Consider the following 20422-nt stretch of genomic DNA (forward strand, 5'->3'; position numbering starts at 1 on the left):
CAGTGCAACAACCCAGAAGACATCCATCTATCTTACATTCTTTCAGGGTATGAATAAGAGGCTTCCTCTCTGTTTATGTTAAAAATTTATATTCTCTCACAGTGCATTTCCTGTAAAATTTTCTGTCCTTAATATCATTCCAACCACTGAAACTGAGGTGAAAAGTGTGATACAGTCCCTCAAGTCAAAAAACTCATCAGGTTATGATGAAATAACAAGTAAAATTTTGAAAGCTTGTTCAGCTTTAATTAGTCATCCATTAACCCACATGTGTAATCACTCATTATACACAGGCATTTTCCCGGACCGCCTTAAAATTTCAGTAGTACGACCGCTGTACAAGGGGACAAAACCAGTATGACAAATTACAGGCCAATTTCACTTTTAACTACTTTTTCTAAAGTGCTTGAGATGATTATGAACAAAAGATTAAGTCATCATATGCATGCTAACAACATATTAGTCCCGGAACAATTTGGCTTCAGGAAAGGTGTATCCACTGAAGATGCAGCTTTCAAACTAACAGACAACGTGCTAAAATCTGTTAACCAAAAAATGCATGTTGGAGGAATTTTCTGTGATTTAGCAAAAGCTTTTAACTGTGTAAATCATGAAATTTTGTTGCATAAATTGCATTTTTATGGCATTCAAGGAATAGCAGCGCAATGGTTCAGATCCTATTTAACAGATATAAAACAAAAGGTCAAAGTAAAAGCACCTAAAAACAAACAAAATTTTTTCTCAAACTGGGGAACAATAAAACATGGAGTTCCACAAGGGTCAATTTTAGGGCCCTTGCTTTTTATAATATACATAAATGACCTTCCTCCAACAATAAATACTTTAAGAGAACCCAAGTGTCATAATTTCTAATAAAAATTTTGATGATTTCTGTTCAACATCAAACATAGTTCTGTCTCATATGAGTAAATGGTTTACTGCTAACAAGCTGGCCCTAAATCTAGATAAAGCGAATGTAATAAAATTTATAACAAATAACTCTCCACAATGTGCTTTAAGTATTGGTTATAATGGGAAGTATATACAAGAGTCAATAAACACAAAATTCTTGGGTTTGCAAATTTATAATTACCTAAATTGGACAAATCATATTGATAAACTGATACCTAAGTGAAGTGGCGCATGTTATTCAGTTAGATCTCTGTTGCATGTTAGCAACACTGACACACTCTGATGATACAAGTATCATTATTGCACACCAAGATTTGATCTATCTTGAAAATATCATGAATGATGTCTTTGCCAACATAAACAAATGGTTTAGAGCTAACAAACTGGCACTAAATTTTGAAAAAACAAACTTCATAAGATTTGTTACTAAGCACAAGACATATCCTAGATTAAATATAGGTTTTGAAGAAAAATTAATTGTGGAAGTTGAAACAATCAAATTCCTACTGCATTGTAGCTGACCTTGTAGAAGATTCAGCAAGATACCATTCTGAGTAACAGGCCACATTCAATACTAATTGGAAGGTAAGTGGGCTACAAAGAATGAATATTCTCTGTTGTACATGAAAGTGAATTCCTCAAAGGAATGTTGGCACATGTGATATTTTCTCTTAAACAAAATAAAATTATATTAAAATAACTAAAAGATGAGGTAATTTTAACAAACACAGAAACTTTAAACTACAGCTGTGAGACACGAGTATTAAAGTATATTGATTAGTTTTATAAGGTATCACACACAAAATATTCCAGTGTTAACACATACAAATTCTTTAAATACACTTTAACTCAAAAGGTATGGAGGCGCATAAAAGAATACATGTTAAAAACATTTTTATTCTAACTCTGTAAAATAAATGAGTGAAATTACATTCCCAGGATCTGAACACCAAGATAAAATATAATACATATGAAACAGTACCAGAACAGAAAAATGTTCCAATTACTCAAATTGTTCGCATACTGTTCTGATTCCAAAAATCACACATTGCTTTACGTACATAAAACATAACACAATAAAAAGGCAATTCAACAATATTTATATTAATATACAGAATGTTCTGGGAGGAACAGCCAAGATTTGAAACGTTATTAATCAAGAAATTTTGGGCAAAAACTTATTTCTTAGCATGTGTCTCGTTCAAAATTTTTATAGATGAGACAAATTATTTTGTATCTTATATGCGTCATGTTTGTGTTTGATTAAATATATTTATTTTGTACAGTCTATACACAAACGTTTGAAGTTTATTGGTGTATTTAATGCAATATATTATAATGATCCGTAGTTCGGATCATTATAATATATTGCATTAAATATCTAATAGTTTTTAAAATATTTTAAATTGATAAAAACCTGAAGACGACAGTATTACCCGTTGAAACATGTCGTTTTAATAAAAAGCGCTAAAAAATATAATGTAAAATCGTATTTACGATTAAGAGCGCTAATATAATATTTTACACAACAAAATGTTTTAATATTATATAATTTTTACAACACCAATAAACTTCAAACGTTTGTGTATAGACTGTACAAAATAAATATATATGAGACAAATTATGTTTACCTCATCCCTTAAAATTCCTTTCCATTTGGCTTACAGCATTCTCATGTAATTAAACTGAAGTACTACATTATCAGTCACATAACTATTACAAGACCAACACAAAACTCTGACAAATAAAGTCAAAACATTTCCAAAGAGTACCCCTTAAACTAAAAAATGAATGAACCCTTTCCTTAATATGTATGGTATTCAAATCCAACTTCAACACTTGAAAGAAAACCATACTAACATTTTGTTACAGTTACTATCTGGAGCTGTTTCAATACAAAATTAATATAAATATTAAATTTAACACTCTCATCTGATACCCATGATTACGTGAAGATACCATGACAGTAACAAGCTAATCAAGAAAAACAAGTCTTTGTAACACTTCTTTATAGATATGAATGTAATCCAGTTGAAATAACTCATCTTCATAAACAATAACCCTTTATCTTTTGATATCTAAATTCTTGTGGTTCAAATACTACTATAGAGATTACAGACATTAAGACAATAACAATGCGTTCCTTGTGTGTAGGCATGCCAACTCCACAAGAAATATTTTTCAGACTATGAACATAATTGATCAAAAATAGAATTGTCTTTTCCAAAACTTTTAGATAATAAAGGATTTAGGTAACTCATCTTAGTCCCAGTCTTTCATCTTGCACAAACACCACTACTTATCTTGATCATATACACAAGACTATAATATAACCTGGTACAGGCCATTACAAAAAGGTAGAGAAAAAAAGGAATTTTTTTTGGGGGGGGATGACGTACGAGGTGCGATCGGAAAGTTTCAAGACTGCGCGTATAAAAACCCGTACACTTATCTCAGGTATTAAATTCATCCATCACCCTCGCAGTAGTTCCCCTGGGAGTGAACACAACGATCCCAGCGCCGCTGCCAAGCCTGGAAGCATCCCTGGAAATCTTTCTTTGTCAGCCTGTCAAGCACCATCTGCGATTCTGCCTGAATCTCTTCTATCGTCTCAAATCTCCTTCCCTTTAGCTGAATTTTCATCTTTGGGAAGAGGACGAAGTCACACGGAGCTTAGAAAGGAAGTTGTGGTCGGTTCTTGCAAGATCTTTGAGCTCCTGACAAACGAGAAGTCGATTCTGCTTCTGGTCCTCAGACAGGAGCCTTGGCACAAACTTGGCTGCGATGCGTCGCATGTGAAATTCTTCCTTTAGAATCAGCTGACAGGTCCCATAGCCTATCCCAACAATGTCGCACAAGTCGTTGATGGTACGACGTCGATCTTCGTGAATGGCCTGCCGAATCTTCGTAACATTTTCGGGCGTTGTGCTCGAAGATGGTCGTCCAGAACGCTCGTCATCATCGACAGAGGTTCGGCCATTTTTAAAACGTGAATGCCACACAAAAGTTTGTGCACGACCCATTGCGGACTCCCCAATGCTTGCTTTAGCATTTCATAGATTTCCGTAGCCGTTTTGGCGAGTCTTTGGCAAAATTTGATGCACACTCTTTGTTCATGAAAATCCGCCATTCCGAAATCGCAGGAGGGTCGGTGTAATGCACTACCAAAACGCCCGTAACTAAGAAACAAATGCTAATTCGATGATGCCGGCTGGCACACTGATTCACTATGAATGTAGGCCGCACCCCCTAGCGGCAGAAGCTCGTACTACATCCGGTTCGCCCTCTATTGACACAGTCTTGAAACTTTCCGATCGAACCTCGTATAGCATCTACTCATTTTTAAAATCAGCTAGATGGAGGTGAGGGGTCAGTGTCATGACTCGGCTGCACTTTACCCCTGGGAAAGGACACTGGTAACCATTGGATAGGAGGCTGGGTAGGACCCAGAGAGTCTGGATGCAGAGGCTGGAGGAAAAATCCTTTACCCCTGCCGGGGATTGAACCCCGGTCATTCAGTCTATAGCAAGTCCTTATACTGACAGCTACCCAGGCTCTCACAAAAAGAAAAATAATAACATAATAAAGGAAGAAACCACAAATGTATTCTCAGCAACTGTTATCTGCAGCCTCTGACTGCAAAGTATACTGTCCTTTTGTTAAATATTAAGTACCACATTAGTTATACTTTCTTTAAAAATGTTTATCCTGCTGCATCATTATAACTACATACATGATATACAGTCTTCCTTGATACTCAGGTGGTTAAGAAACTCCCATGTTCTATGAATTTGAAAATGCTAATGATATGATGGTAGTTTGAAAGTAAGATAAGATTGGCCAGAAATAGGGGTTTTAATGAACCATTATATAGTAACTTCAATGTGAAACTAATGTTGTTTAATAATGAAATATGTCATAAATTTCACAATAACAAGCAGACTGTTATATGCCATTATGCACAGTACTGCCAACTGCTTTAACAAAATACTGCAGTGTACTGTACAGTAACATCCTTTTTATAGGAAAATAAGATGGATGTGGACTGCAGTTATCTAGCTCAGGTTAAGAACCAACAACTGGCTGTCATGAACTTAGTAATAAACCTTTGGTTTCCATAAAAGGCCACAAATTTCTTCACTGTCAGTTTCTCAAGAAGGGTTTTCCTCCACAGTTTAGCTAGATAATTAATCCTACTTTTACTTTCTACAAAATTATAAAATGACTCCTGTAAGAGTTAACAACACAAAGGCAGCCTGTATAATCAAAGTTTCAAAATTCAAAAAACTTCTAGAGTGTACACAGATCTTTAGGCGGTGGTTTTCTTGGTACCTTTCCCATCGTAAATGTCTGAGCAACAAATGCATCCAATTTGTCTTGGGATAATTCAGCTTTTTGTGAATACAAAGAACTGTCTTCAACAGTATTTTCCACTCTATTCCAAGTAGCAGCAGTATTTAAAATGCTTTTACTTCCACCAAATACACTATTTGAAGACACTGCTGATTGAAGTCTTGAAGAATCTTGAGTGACAGTACCAAAAGGTGAATGTACATCAGATGAACTGTTAAATACACTGGAAGTCTGTGTGCTACCATTAGGAACTTGTACATTACCATAAAACCCATTTGACTGATGGTAAACTGCGGTCTGTCCAGATGAACCTCCTAATTGTGGAAGGGAAAATACAAAGTTGCTGGAAACAGGAGCTTGATTCTCGCTATTCCCAAAATTTGACGAAGTCCATGATGCAACGTTATTGTCTCTAACTTGATTTACAGCTTGTAAAAATGAAAAGCTTGGTTCTGTCTCAATCTTTTCTCCATGATAAAGCTTCTTGATTATTGTAAATACCTCATTCTTTTGATTCAGTATCTGATGTCTTCGAAGTTTGGCTGCGTCATACAATTCTTTAATCTGCCTCTGGCATTCAGGAAGTGTGTCATTCTGCTTAGCCTCATACATCTTCCAGCGAATCTCTTCTGGAGAATAGTCCTCACACCCTGGGAAACATGGTCTCTCCCCGATAGGTGCAAAGCATGACAATGGCCACTGTCCCCCCTTCTCACTTTCAATCACTTCTTGGAAGACCATTTGCATGGCTTCTAAATCATGTGATATGTTTTCGGCTTTGTATGATCCTGGATTCCTACCATGACCATGAAAATAATTATTTGTTGTATACTGATTATCCCCATATCTTCTTCTTAATACACTCTCTCCAGAATGTGGGTGTTCAAATCTGCAGCTACTGCCATATTTGCAAAAACCTTGTTGATAAAATTTGCAGATCACCATTATGTATGTAGACTTAAGACATCATGTCTGTAGCAAACAATATTTTTATTGTCAATGCAGTTGCACATAAAGCAACACCATATAAAGAAAAGAACAATGCATTCAAAAGGGCATTTCCTTAACTGAACAACAAATAAAGTTATTACATGCGCCACATTCAATATATCTATGACAATCAACAGCCGACAATAAAAAAGAACGAGAAAAGGCTGTTGTAACTGATCTACTTAGCGGATTTACGAAGAATGGAAATGAAAGGCCAATACATGCTGAATTTTGAAATCACAGTTTCTCTTCACACTCCGATGTTGGTGTATTCTGTGGTGTGATATTACCAAGGATAATCTACTAGCACAGAAAATACCACTTAATAGCTTCATGAAGTGTTCGGTGGCTAAATACAGAATAAGAAAATACGAAGTGAACGAAATCAAATTATAAACAAAATGCAATCACAGAAGTAGTTTCGTAACAACATATAACCCTGTACTTATCTTCCTCTGTAAATATTTTATACTACTGACTGCTGCGAAACAACAAGGTCGCTAAACAACTATTTCAAGGAAATTTTATATGCCCACTGTGCTCCTTTCAGTCAGTTATTGTTGGTAGAATGAGAGTATCTCGATCACGGTAGATCAAAATTCGAGTTTTCGTTTGCTTATGCTGCCATCTAATGGCGCACGCGTTTGTGCTAGTTTGGTTATAACTGCTGTGTTTGTAACAAATACATTTAACAGGCCTCCTCGGAAGGGAAATTATTGAGGGTGTCTTTTTACACAAGAGATTAGTTCTACGGCAAAAGAAAACAATCAGATTATAGAATGACTCTAAATCCAGCATATGAAGCCATTGGAAAAGGCTTTGTTCAGCAATACTATGCAATCTTTGACGATCCTACTCAGCGACCAAATTTAATAAACATGTATAATGTAAGTGAAGACACAGTGTTTTGGTAAAATGCACGAATATTATTAACAATTACCATATTATTATTTGTCTTGGTGACTTAAGACTAGCTGCATTCTAGAACGAACATGTACCAACCGTAACCAATAAAACTTGCTTGGGGTAGGAAATTAATAACACATAGCTTATGTGCCTTTCAAATGTGAAAAGTGACTGTATATGCATTAGATGGCAAGTAACGAATGATGCAGAATAAATCGTATCTCACTCGTAAATTTATGAGCTCTTGTAATTCAATTGTGTCTGGTGCTCTGTGTGTGGCAGAAAATTTCATTTTGAGAAACATTTCAGTTATATACATCTCAACCAGCCCTCTGGGGTGTGGGGACAAGAAAGGTATTAGTTTCCTTTTTTATCTAAAAAACATGATGATGTAATAAGATGATTGCCTCAATAATGAGCTGACTTAAATGGGTTACAATTTGTTTCCTAGACAGTGAATCAACAGATTGAGTCTAGGGGTGATATTTGTGTAGTTTTTATTATGTGTTCCTTGTATGATGTGCATGAAATCAATGCATACAGGGGTGGTCATGTCTGTCCATGTGATTCTCCTCAAGGACCACTGGACAGATTTTAGATTTGGATGAAATTTGGTGTGGATATTATACAATTGGGGAGTACCAAAAATTCATACTTTTCAATTATCTAAAGTGGTGGTCAAACTTGTGAGGTGGTATCAACACTAGTGCCACGTGGGTTAGGGCCATACAGTGATATATGGTCGTAAATTTTTGAAAAAATACAAAAATTTGGTGTAATAATTCTTTAAAAATGTAAAATAACAACATGGTGGGGGAATGAAATCACAAATTCATCTGAGTAGGCTTTAATCCTGTGACCCCATGTATACAAGTCTAGTATTTTACATTAGATCTAACATACCTTAGTACACATTGATATTGATTTACATTTCTGAGAAGTTGTTAACACCACATAATTCATGCAGTTTTAAACTCAAGTTGTTTTCTGAATAGAGAACTGAATTTATTTACATTTCATAGATCCTTCATAGGCCCTAGCCAAGGATGTAGAACATGTCACAGCACAAATACAATAGTTGTTTCTAATATGAATATAAATTACATAGCTGAGGTACTAATTTACAGCCAACTACAGTATTACCGCAAAAATAATTGCACAAGAAATGATACCCACTATTACTTACGTGTATTTAAATTAGCTCAGAATTTTTGGTTGAGGGAAATTCTTGTATGGAGTTGAATGAGTGAGAAATATACACACACACATAATAAAATGAATAAAAACATGCATTTATACAACTAACTAATATGTTGAAACATGGAAATTTAACATAATTAACCCTTTTCCACCAGTCAGTACAGCTGGCCATCCATCACATCAGCATACGATTAAACCCCAGAGTTAAAAGTTGACGGGTAGCCTTATATTATATGGTCTTAAAATCCCATATTCTTATAGGTACAGGGGGCTAAAAGCAAGTCAGAGCTTCAACTTCAAAGGGTTAACTGAATCTGATAATTAACTTGAAAGAAATTCATATTTGCTGCTAGAAGCAGAACTGCATCAAAACTATAATAACTGAGGTCTTGGTCTAGAATCTGAAGTAGTACATATTTTTAATGCTTATGTGGCAATTAGGTGATCTGCAGTTTCTTCCCCCTACCTTTTGGAATTTTCGTATCAGTGCAAAATTATGTTCAGTATTGATGAGGCAAAATGAATACTAATGTAAAATTACAAAAATACATTTTTGCATTAGTTCTAATTCTTTGCTGAATCAGCTTACTTTTTATGATTGATTATGATGGTATTATTCTTCATGTGCAAATGAATGTTTCAATATATGTGGCATACATACATTTCTCTCTTGTTAAAGCATGCCTTATTTTTATGGTTGACTGCCCATGAAACAAAAGTATATAATACTGATTTAGGTGAACACTGCCCATGACATGGGGACCCATAACTTGTCTGTTGCTTCCCACATATTTCATGACTTTGAATAAAAAGAGAAACCAAAAGATTCCGCTCATTTATCCCAGAAGTCTGTAGGTACGCATAAGTATCTTTAGTATGTGATATGTGCCATGTGATAACCACCCTTTTTTGCCAACAACCTTATGTACAAGAAATGTGGCTAATTATTTTGCTGATTACCACAATCCATTACCTAATTTTATTTATCATATAATACTGTGTAATTTATGTCAGATTTTATACTTTGGTGAGGAAGTAACTTTGGTGTGCCTGGATTAATGTAGGAATGCATTTATTTTTCAGGCTGAAAGTTCATTCATGACATTTGAAGGACTTCAGATACAAGGGGCTATAAAAATTATGGAGAAACTAAATGTAAGTAATCGATAAATTGGACATTTGTGTGACAATGTGCCAAGTAGGTGTAATATTTGCATAGTTCACAACTTAAGAACACCAATTTTAATGCTGAATGTGGTATTGTAGATGGTTACTTGCAAGACCATGATCTGCCACAATCCAGAATTTTCATACAGTGTTTGTGTATATGACATATGATTTTGAACTTTTGATACATGTTTTTATAAATTTTCATTGGTGAATTTCTGTTTTACAAATATATTTGTGACACACAATATTAATTCAGACTACACAGTGCTACAGCCCAGAAGATGGCCATCTTTGAACTCACCGCTGTGAGAACTTCAAGTCCTACTTAACCATTACAGCTGTTTTCAGAAGTTTACAATTTATGAAAATACTATAGCCCTGCAGGCTAGTCTGTCAGAAAGTAGAGTGAAGTCTTGTAAATGAACAGTAGTGTATTTTTACATTATTGGCCACCACATGTTTGGAATATGAAAAACTAGTGAAGCAAGATTTATGGGGGAAATCAGAAATATATTTGGAAAAAATCTCCCTGATTCTACTTTATCCATCACAAATCCTACATGAAATATACTGAGATTAAACCTAAGCCTCCATGATGAGAAACTGACATTTGACCACTTATGTATAGTTTCATTATATCATTTAAATGTTGAAATCTACACGGAACAGGAACTTGTAATGTTGTGACATCATTAAACTTACTGGTAGTCAGAGAATAATGTGTTAAAATGTTTTTCTTATCTTTTTCCATTTCAGAGTCTAAGTTTCCAAAAAATAAACAGAATCATTACAGCTGTGGATTCCCAACCGATGTTTGATGGAGGAGTTCTTATAAATGTTCTTGGAAGACTGCAGGTATGATAAAGATTAATTTCTTGTAATTATTAATAAGTGCCTTGAGGACAGTATTATTTAGAATATAGATTATTTCTTGAATAAGCAAGCCAATTTTAATGACTTGTTCTCTAGACAGACGAGGATCCGCCACATGCCTATATCCAGACCTTTGTGCTGAAGCCAATAGGGACCAGTTTTTACGTGCAACACGATCTCTTCCGACTTGCATTACACGACAGTGTCTAGATAAATTGTTGCCTCATCAACATAACACATTACCTCACAGCAGGCAAGATAAATTCATATCTTGTGGTCTTGTGTGTGTTTTGTTTTCTTTGTTGTATAGTTAATGATTATCTAAAGGTTTATTGCAGTAGTTATTTATTATACCAATATTATGTTTGATATTAATATTTTCCATTGTCTGAGGTGTATTTGATATACATGATATTTGGAAGTTGTCTTAGGAAGACTGAATAGAGCCAATCCCAGAATGCTCTTTATACCAAATATACTACAGGCAATGCCTATCATAATACAGGTATAATGTTTTTGGTTATGTGGCTCCTAGCACTGCGGCTTATATTCAGTTCTGTCTGTGCTACCTCATACTGTAGAGTCCGGTCTATTCTGGTGCCATCAGATGTGCATGATGGACACTCAGTTTTTTTGAAGTGATTCATTGAAAGAAGTAATTTTATGTTCTGGCATGTGCTGTGTTACTGTGGCCACACTAAGCACCCTGTCTTTCAGACAGATTCTTAATTGGTCTTTGTAATTCTTCTGGTATTACTTTTGCCTTCAGATTATTATAATCTTTTTTTACTGTATTCAATAATACTAACATTTCATAATTATCATTTCTGAAAATGGGATGTTTTGCAGTTAATTGACTGTGCTGGTCTGCATGACTTTTGTTTATCCATTTTTCTCAAGCGTGCTTCTTCTAACATGTTTTGTTTCAGTTTTGTTGTATTTTCATTGCTGATTTTCACAGCTTTATCATTTGCTTTTGTGAGAACATATTTGCAGTTGAAGATGGCTGTCTTCTGGTTTGTTGCACCATGTAGCATGGTAGAAGTATACTGACGTTTCAGATGTCCTTGCTGCGATGATGGAGGCAACAAGGAAATTTGAAACATCAGTAAACTTCTACCAGACTAAACGGCACAACAACCTAGAAGACAGCCATCTTCAGACTCACTGCCGTGAAAACCTCAAATCCTACATATTTGCAGTTAAAGCAGAGCACTGATACCGTAGTGCATAGATGAGGAAAATGCAGTGTCCCTATGTCTGATAGTGTTCAAAATATGTTTGAGGTTTTATTATTATTATTATTATTTATGCTCAGTACATATAAAGCTTTAAGAGTTCAGCCAGTAAATGACTGCCTATGGTGGGTTTCATATTCGACAGGATAGCCATTCAGCTTCCTATCCAGTGGAGTATAGACGATTGATATATTTTTGACATAATACTCTGTTTTGTTTGAAACAGTGAAGTTAATGTGTTGATGTTGGTTTTCTGGGTTGTAACATAGTGTGGACTTGTAGGTACATGCCAGTGTTTTGGAGGAACATCCTGCCTCTATATTTAGGGATAAAGTGTTGGTATCTACAAGTTTGCACAGTGTTACAACCCAGAAGATTAACATCAACATCTTCACTGGCATGACAACCTCGAATTTTAATGCATAATGTGTTTCCAAGTACACTGAATTAATTTTGAGTCATATGTTTTGTGTTCGTTGCAGGCTGATGAGGATCCCCCACATGCATATTCGCAGGTGTTTGTGCTCAAACCGCTGGGCAATTCCTTCTTTTGCCAACATGACATCTTTCGCCTGGGTATCCACGACACGGCTTGAAGAATGAGCACCAATCATAACACCAAGTGAATACAAAAGGCATCGTCGTTGTTGCGGATTAATAGTTGTGATGGACGTATTGCCAATATATGGTATATGAACATACAAATGAATAATGTTTTGAGTGAGTTGTTTTGAAAGAAGCTGCATCCAAGTTCAGTGAATGTCATGTTAAAACCCTTCCATTCACCATATGTTCAGAATGCCATGTCCTCGTGTGATTACAATAACTATACACAAGGAAGCGGCAATTGATCGTATTCCTCGTCAGCACCAGGTTAAAGCTGTGAACGCATGGTGCTTTTACAACTTCGTTTAACCTTCAAGACAGTTACATAGCTACATCAGGGTGCTGTGCCACATGAGGGTTAGAAGTGTACTTTATATACTGATGCTAACATTACTCTTATAATTTTCTAGCTTTCTATGAACAAGTACCCTGTTTTAGTAGAGTAAAGATATTCCTGTGGTCAGCTACAGTTAGCGTCTTTACTTAAACTACATTTCTTGACCCCAGTTAATGTTAGGCACTTTCAATTGCACATGGCTGTGAAAGTTAAACTACATATAACAAGGTACAATGTCTAATATGAAATTATATGTGTCTTTTAACATAATATTAGGAAGTGAATTTTCAGGATGTGTAAATCTGAGCAAGAACTGTCTTGTATACATTTACATAAGCTTCTTGGATATTATTCATTGATTCTCGCAATGGTTAACATAGGATGTCTTTGTAGCAGTTCAAAACAGGGTACACATCAATTTTAGTTTTGTTTGTTGCCCTTTGCTTACAAGTTCATTTACCTAATGTTGGTAAAAAGTTAACAAGCATGTGTCCAGTTTATCTTAAGCTTGTTTAATTGGAGCTGGGATTGCCATTTAAAGTGACATGTAACGGATATGCCTTTTGTAGTGTGGGTTTTTTTTCCTAACTGCAAGGATTTTAAAATAATGTTGCTATCCCAATTTATTAATTATTACTGGAATCGGTAAGGATTTAAAATAAAGCCATTTCACAATCAAACATTCTGCATTAAAATATTTTTATACACTGTTTCCTAATGGACCACAAAGTACGGCAATTCACCATTGTAATTAATCCTCTTTCTTGTTTAATTGTTCTATCCTCATACCCTATACCCAGATAACACAATTTTTGTTGGTAGTACAAAATTGTATGATAATTGTTTTGTCAAAATTTTGATGTTAGTTTATTGGCTTTAAACCATTTGTTCAAGCTACCAAAGACATTGTTCATCAAAATTTAGGAACATTCAATTTCTGTTTGTGAAATATTATCCGCAAAAATTATGGGTTTAGACTGAGAGTTAATGTTTGGCAATAAATCACGGATATGAGGAAAAGCAGAAGATCAAGTATTGAACCTTGAGGAACTCCATGTTTTACAATGCCCCAATTTCAGTAGGTGCTATTATTTGAATATGATGATGTTTCTCCTTATTGCCTTCTGTCTTGAAACCACTAACCAGCTATATTTCATATTCTGTAAAAACGTAGTTTTGGCAGTAATAATTCATGATTCACACAATAAAATGCTTTAGAAAATGACTTAAGTTCTGTATAATTGAAAAGGGTTTTATCAGTTGAGAGCCTTTTCTTAAATCCAAATTGTTCACTTGCAAGAACGTTGTTTGAGTTTAGGAAATCACTCTCTCATACATTGCTTTCTCAAAAAATTTAAAGCTCTAAGTGATGAAATTGGTCTACAGTTAGATATCCACGATTTTTCCTTTTTTTATAGAGCTTTATCTTTTGAGTATTTAAGTTGTTATGGAAATACAGCTAAGCCATCAATACTTGAGCCTAGTTTGTTTGAGTGTTGAAAAGGCATAAATGATCAGGTTTTTATAAAATTCTAGTAGATTTGATCCAAGCAAGATGTAACACATTACATTCTGAGGTAAAGTAAAGTAAAGTAAAGTTTGTCCCGCTAAGTGCCATACAGGTGCTTGGGGCGAGTGGAGGTATAGCTCCTCTCTTCCTTGACCCTGGCACTAGATGGGGGTTAGTGGTCAGCATCACGCCCCGGCTGGCTTTACCCCCAGGAAAGGACCCCGGTACCCATTGTACATTCTGAGGTACACTAACTTATTGAGATTACCACAGTTTTATTTGAATAAGACTTACCAGAGAAGTGAGAGGAATATATTATTTTACCTATTTATATTAATGGTGATAAAACTAACTAGCAATTGTTAAGGAATAACACTTACGACCTGCATACAAAATTTTTACCAACATTCTTCTGTCAAGGTTAAATCCGTACATTGACAAAATTATTGTGGATCATCATTGTAGATTTTGATGTAATCAATCAACTACTGATAAGATACTCTGCATTTGAGAAAATATGGGAGCACAATGGGATTGTGCACCAGCTGTTTATAGATTTAAAGAAAGTCTATGATTCAGCTAGGAAGTAAGTATTACTAAACATTCTCACTGAATTTAGTGTGCCACTGAAACTAGTTAGGCCAATTAAAATGTGTTTAAATAAAGTTTGCACACAAACATTTGCCTGATGCATTTCATATTCAACACAGGCTGAAGCAAAGAGATGCTGTATCACCATTGCTTTTCAACTTTGCTTTAGAATATGCCATCAGGAGGCCCAACAGAAAACAGAGGGACCAGAAATGAATGGGATATATCCGTTTCTGGTGTGCTTATTATGTTAATTGGCAGAGAGTGGTTAGCATCACACCCTGTCTGCGCTTTACTCCCGGGAAAGGGCCCCAGAATCGGCCTGGACGCAGAGGCTAGAGGGCAAATCCTTTGCCTCCGTCAGGGTTCGAACCCCGGTCGTCCATTCCGTAGCCAGTCACTATACTGACTGAGTTACTTCTGCTTACTGAATTTACTTGTCACTAATGAAAAACGCGCTTTAGTCGCAATGTGAAGACACTTGGATTGTAGCACTTGCAGCTTAAGGACGTGGCAGCGAACCTCCAGACGGATATACATAATCACAGAATGGAGGAATTGCGTGTAGAGCAGCACACCGTTTGTGACGGACAGACCACTACCTCCGTTAAGAAGGGAGCCACGCGCGCAGTGTTCTTTACAAAGAAAAGCAATCCTCCAATCCCGTAGCCAGTTCTAACGAGATAACTCTCCAAATAACTGAGACGCGGTTACGACAGATGTCATCCGCGTACTGCGCTAGGTCGACGTAGAGGGAGGGTGTAGGCACTTCATTCACATGCAGAATGTTGCTACGTGGAAGGACGTTTGAAGCTTTCGACCGTGAATATATCACAGGATATGGTTTTCACCAGGCAAGACGGTAAGCGCAGGACAGTTAGACAGGCCTGTGACCCACATTGCATCGAAAGCGTTAGCTCAGTGGCTCTCAACATTTTGGTGCTAGCGGCACACTTGGAAAATAACTTTTTTTTATGCGATACACCAAGGAACTAATATCTATAATCAGAGCACGCATATTTTGAAGAAAATTTTCATTATCACGTTTTCTTGTAACAAATATATCCATTTATAGAAGCATTGATTGTAAAAATTCTTTTTTCAGCTGAAATTTTTTCCAACAAAGGACAGTACACTCATCACAGCTTCTATACGAACTGGGCCCCAAACATAGATATTACTCTATTAACAATTATTTGATTTGAATAATTTGCATATTTAATTATATAATTATTTTGATATTCGCGGCACAGTGGTTGATAAATTTTCATCTCATTTTACCATTTATTTTACGTAACTGATAACACATGAATGTTATTGACGAACAGTTTGACAAATATATTTTTTTATGTTTGTTGAATCGATCTTAACGACTGTATATCCGACGCTGATGATCGGCCATGCCCTGAAATGTGTCTGCCATAAATAAATAATACACTGGTTACTGATTATACACAAACATGTGTATTACAAGACCGCGTGGAATGGGAGAATATAAAACTATGTCATCTGTTAAAAATTAATAAAGTTTATTTTATTCCGATTATTGGTTAACATATAAGAAACGAAAATCTTACATAAATTATTCAAAAATACTAAGTACAGAATTAATATTGACTATGGCTTTCTACATCACTGTTACTCACTGTGAAAGGACAGTCATTGTTGAATATCGAGTTAAGTGGTTAGCATTCCTAGTTCATTAAGTAATGCCCCACATTTTTTTTTCTCAGCCAATAATGAAGATAGAAAAGTGTACTTTTACATGCTTGAGATTTGATGTTTCCCGCGTTCGTGTACGGAGTTTCAAATGATTCCAACCGATAGCGGAGCTGTAGTGAACTGTTAAAATGGCGTCTGTGAACGACTCTCGTTACAAGCAACGAGCTGTAATTGAATTCCTTGTTGCTGAAAAAGAAACGGTGGTGAACATTCATAAACGTTTGTGTGCTGTGTATGGAAGCTGTGCAGTCGATAGGAGCACCGTTGGTCGCTGGGCTAAGAGAGTTAAAGCTTCAGGAAGTGAAGAAACCGAGCTCCGTGATCTGCCGCGCTCTGGGCGTCCTGCCACAGCCACCACTCCAGACATGTTGAACCGCGCGGATGCCATTATTCGTGAGGATCGGCGCATCACAACTCGACAATTGGCCCAACAGCTTTCAGTCAGCAATGGAAGTGTGATTGCAATTATCCAGGCTCTCGCATATTCGAAGGTGTGCGCAAGATGGGTTCCACGAAGTCTCACAGCAGACCACAGGATTCAAAGGAAAACGATTTCTTCTGAATTGTTGGAGCGTTTTGATGCTGAGGGAGAGGTCTTTATGTCCCGGATCATTACAGGTGACGAAACCTGGATACACCACTTTGAGCCAGAGACAAAAAGGCAGTCAATGGAGTGGCATCATCCTCAATCACCGAGAAAGAAGAAATTCAAGACAACTCCCTCCGCCGGAAAAGTCATGATGACTGTCTTTTGGGACAGTGATGGGGTCATTCTTGTGGATGTGATGCCAAGAGGTGCGACCATCAATTCAGACGCGTACATCAGGACCCTGAAAACCCTCAAGAAGCGTTTTCGACGAGTTCGGCCTCACAAGCATCCAGCAGAAATTTTGCTCCTGCACGACAATGCACGCCCTCACACAAGTCTGAGAACCCGGGAAGAAATCACCAAATTGGGTTGGACGGTGCTACCCCATCCACCCTACAGTTCAGATCTGGCACCCTCCGACTTCCATCTCTTTGGGCCACTTAAAGATGCTATCCGCGGAACAAGATTTGAAGATGACGAGAGCGTGATTCAAGCAGTGAGGACATGGCTACGTGCACAGGACAAGAGCTGGTACCGGCAAGGCATGCATGCACTTGTTCCACGCTGGCGTAAAACCGTACAAGTTGATGGGGACTATGTGGAAAAATAGTATGTGTAAAGGAAACATTGATTTATATTGTCACTAAATTTGAGCCATCTTGAATAAATATGTTCTGAGGAAAAAAATGTGGGGCATTACTTAATGAGCGACCCTCGTATTATGCAGTTATATAGTTCGATGCTGAACATTTTCATGGTTTTCTCCAGTCCCTCAGAGAAAATGATATCGTATTAAAATCGGTCACAGCCGCACTCTTCCAAATTCCTTCAAATTCATCGTTTACATCATAACCTTTGCATTTGAGAAGGGCGTCGTTAAATAATCAAGAAGGCAGAATGTGTGAAAGTTGCGATATGTAGGGACACTTTATGCCACCCCAGTGGTTTCACTATGTTAAGAGTAACGGCATATTATTTGCGATTTTCCGCGTCAGTGTTTAGGATTTGGAGAAAATTGTACCCCAACCAGAGAACAAATTCTCAAGCCAAAAGCTAAAACTGTCGACGATATTCGAGTTTTACTTAAAACCTTCGTCATTTCAGTACCATATAATATTCTGTAGGAGCAATTACAATGAGAAGGGATTATACTGAAGATGAAGGCAATTTTGCCATTATTAACAAATAAATTAAGCCTAACATTTTTGTAAGCTTGCTCAGAATGTTGACTCCAGATCAGAAGAGACAATAGTTTGTGTGGAGTTACAAAGATCTAATTATTTACAATGTGTTGTGTTTTGTAGAAGTATCAATTCTGTTCAGAAAAAAATATTATTTTCAAATACATTATTTTGCATTACATAATTGAAGGCAAACTCACGATAAAAAATAAATTCTGGCAGAAGCACTCAGTTCAACCGACTATTGTTACTGTAGTAAAGCTGCCAACTGTGCCTTGCCCTTTTACGATCCTCCCACTGCCAACTATAAACATCAGCTTACGATTCAAATTTTTTTTATTTAGTTTTCAGTTTTTCTTTGTCATATACACGCGTTTATTTAGCAAGCGAACGTTATTCTTTACCTGCGTAATCGGTTTCGCCATCTGGAATTTATCAAAATTAAAAATGTTGCAAGGATATTTAAACTGAATGTTTTGATTAAACAATGACTAGCCGAGAAACAAAGTTTTATTAAACTCTAAATCCTGAATTCCCAGCGCAATGCAACATAGACTATCTCTTAAAATGTTTACTTGTATTGCTAACAAAAGCTATAAACTATCGGTAGCAAAAGTAGCAAGGCTTAGCTGTAACCATTAACCAGTTTACTCAAAGCCAGATGCCATCCGAACTACGAATTCCGATTATTTAATGCAAGGATTCATTTCTCTGCGTATCAAGCCATTACGTGCGGCCGTCAAAATTAAAAGTTGTGTCATTCAGATCAACAAAATGAACCTGAAGAATGTTTCTCTTGGCTTCGTGATGTTCTTTATAAGAAATTTGCAAATACATTAGATCCCACTGCAAATAAGAGTAGCTTTCAGCATTAAAATGCAACAAAAGTCACACTTATAGAAAAATGTTGCCTGATGCAGCGTTGAAATATTGTGAAGTTCATCAACAAAATATTAAACATTGGATGACAAAGATGACATGTCTGAGGATAAGCAACTGATAGACCGACTCACAGAATCCAGATTTTATGCTATAGAACTGTAAGAGTCAACTGATGTATCTAAAGAAATAGTGTTTCTTGTTTACGTTATTTTTTTTTTCAAAATGGTGTCCACAAGGCATCTTTTTAGCAGTAGTATAGCAAAGATTATAACAACACAGGTATAATTTGCACGAAAAACTTTTTCAGGGAAAGACTGGAAATGCCCATGCATTGCTATGCTTCGATGACTGGTAGAAAATTGAGGTTATGTTCAGTAGAGATTCACTGCACAGTTAAGTACATTAAAGAGAATCAGAACGCTAGACTAGAATGTTGGGCAGTGATAATAATTAACCTTTCAAAAGGCTATGATTTCAGTGCACATTAATCTGAAGTTTTGTAAGTACGTAACACTTATCCTCCTCAAGGAGATGGGGTGTCTCTTGACTTGACAAAACTCTTCCGCGACCCAGCACCAAGTGACTTGCAATCTTGCGGAAATACACACATGATTTTGACAAATGTCATAAAGACCCAGTGTGACATCTTGCCAACTTATCAGTCACATACATCTAAGTCATCTTATCGACTTAACGCATTTCATGCAATATCGAGGATTCACACACAGTTTTTCCTTCCACCGTGCTTTAAAAATACATCTCTTTCAGAAAATAAATATATCTGGTTGCGTATGGAATTGAACAATGAAACTTAACGATGTTGACTGCAAAAAATACTTCGTGTGGGAGGAAGACGAACGTGTTAGGCCACTAAGTAGTTGCAGGCATACAGCCAATTATAACAGAACGTCTGCAGCAAACCAAAGAAATGTTGATCTATTAAGCAAATGTCTGCGTAAGAGATGTCTACATAATGATATTCAACGCGGAGATAGAATTTGCTTTCCAACGCTGAATAACAAAAGAGTTCGATGAACTGCCATGTTATGAAACACTGAAGACAAAGTTAAAAGAATTTCACTACACCTGGAGTGTTACTTGAAGAGATACTATCCAAAACTATATAATGATACCATCAAACCTCTGCTACTTGTGTAAAGTTGGCCTAAGCCATTATGAAGACAAAAAAGATAACACAGATTGGAAAACAATTCGAATTCAAAGTCAGTCTTTCATGAGACAAATATCCTTGTAATGTTTGTAATCTTATGAAGCTTTAACGAGCTTGACATTAATCACACACAAACGTTTCCAGTGGGCCGCAGATAATAAATACTAGGGGAATATAATCAAAGAAACTTT

At 36.3% G+C, this 20422-nt stretch overlaps 2 protein-coding genes across 3 annotated transcripts; one reads left to right on the plus strand and one right to left on the minus strand.

Annotated features, from left to right (window-relative positions):
• Positions 1 to 1789: 1789 nt before the first annotated feature.
• Positions 1790 to 6671, minus strand: LOC110829384 (nucleoporin NUP42). The gene has a single exon (XM_022063045.2). The coding sequence runs from the start codon at positions 6208 to 6210 to the stop codon at positions 5203 to 5205; it is 1008 nt and encodes a 335-aa protein (XP_021918737.1). The 5' UTR covers positions 6211 to 6671; the 3' UTR covers positions 1790 to 5202.
• A 204-nt stretch (positions 6672 to 6875) lies between these two features.
• Ntf-2 (nuclear transport factor-2) lies at positions 6876 to 13265 on the plus strand. 2 transcript variants are annotated; one of them, XM_022063047.2, is made up of 5 exons: positions 6876 to 7142; positions 9445 to 9516; positions 10288 to 10386; positions 10501 to 10657; positions 12125 to 13265. In XM_022063047.2, exons 1-4 carry the CDS (start codon positions 7035 to 7037, stop codon positions 10612 to 10614), a joined length of 393 nt encoding a protein of 130 aa, XP_021918739.1. In that variant the 5' UTR covers positions 6876 to 7034; the 3' UTR covers positions 10615 to 10657; positions 12125 to 13265. The 2 variants fall into 2 exon arrangements, with proteins under 2 accessions (XP_021918739.1, XP_021918738.1); XM_022063046.2 differs by lacking the exon at positions 10501 to 10657 and having other exon boundaries at positions 6881 to 7142.
• Positions 13266 to 20422: the final 7157 nt, after the last annotated feature.

The sequence above is a fragment of the Zootermopsis nevadensis genome, unplaced genomic scaffold (assembly GCF_977971745.1).
Source record: "Zootermopsis nevadensis isolate Lab colony 2312 unplaced genomic scaffold, Znev_1.0 Znev_ptg000019l, whole genome shotgun sequence".
In the NCBI taxonomy this organism is placed as follows: Eukaryota; Metazoa; Arthropoda; class Insecta; order Blattodea; family Termopsidae; genus Zootermopsis; species Zootermopsis nevadensis.

Bases quoted from the DNA above. Each gene is read 5' to 3' on its own strand.
- LOC110829384 (XM_022063045.2), bottom strand. From the start codon at position 6,210: ATGGTGATCTGCAAATTTTATCAACAAGGTTTTTGCAAATATGGCAGT.
- Ntf-2 (XM_022063047.2), top strand. From the start codon at position 7,035: ATGACTCTAAATCCAGCATATGAAGCCATTGGAAAAGGCTTTGTTCAG. The intron at 7,143-9,444 runs GTAAGTGAAGAC...TTTATTTTTCAG, and splicing joins ATTTAATAAACATGTATAAT to GCTGAAAGTTCATTCATGAC. The intron at 9,517-10,287 runs GTAAGTAATCGA...TTTCCATTTCAG, and splicing joins AAATTATGGAGAAACTAAAT to AGTCTAAGTTTCCAAAAAAT.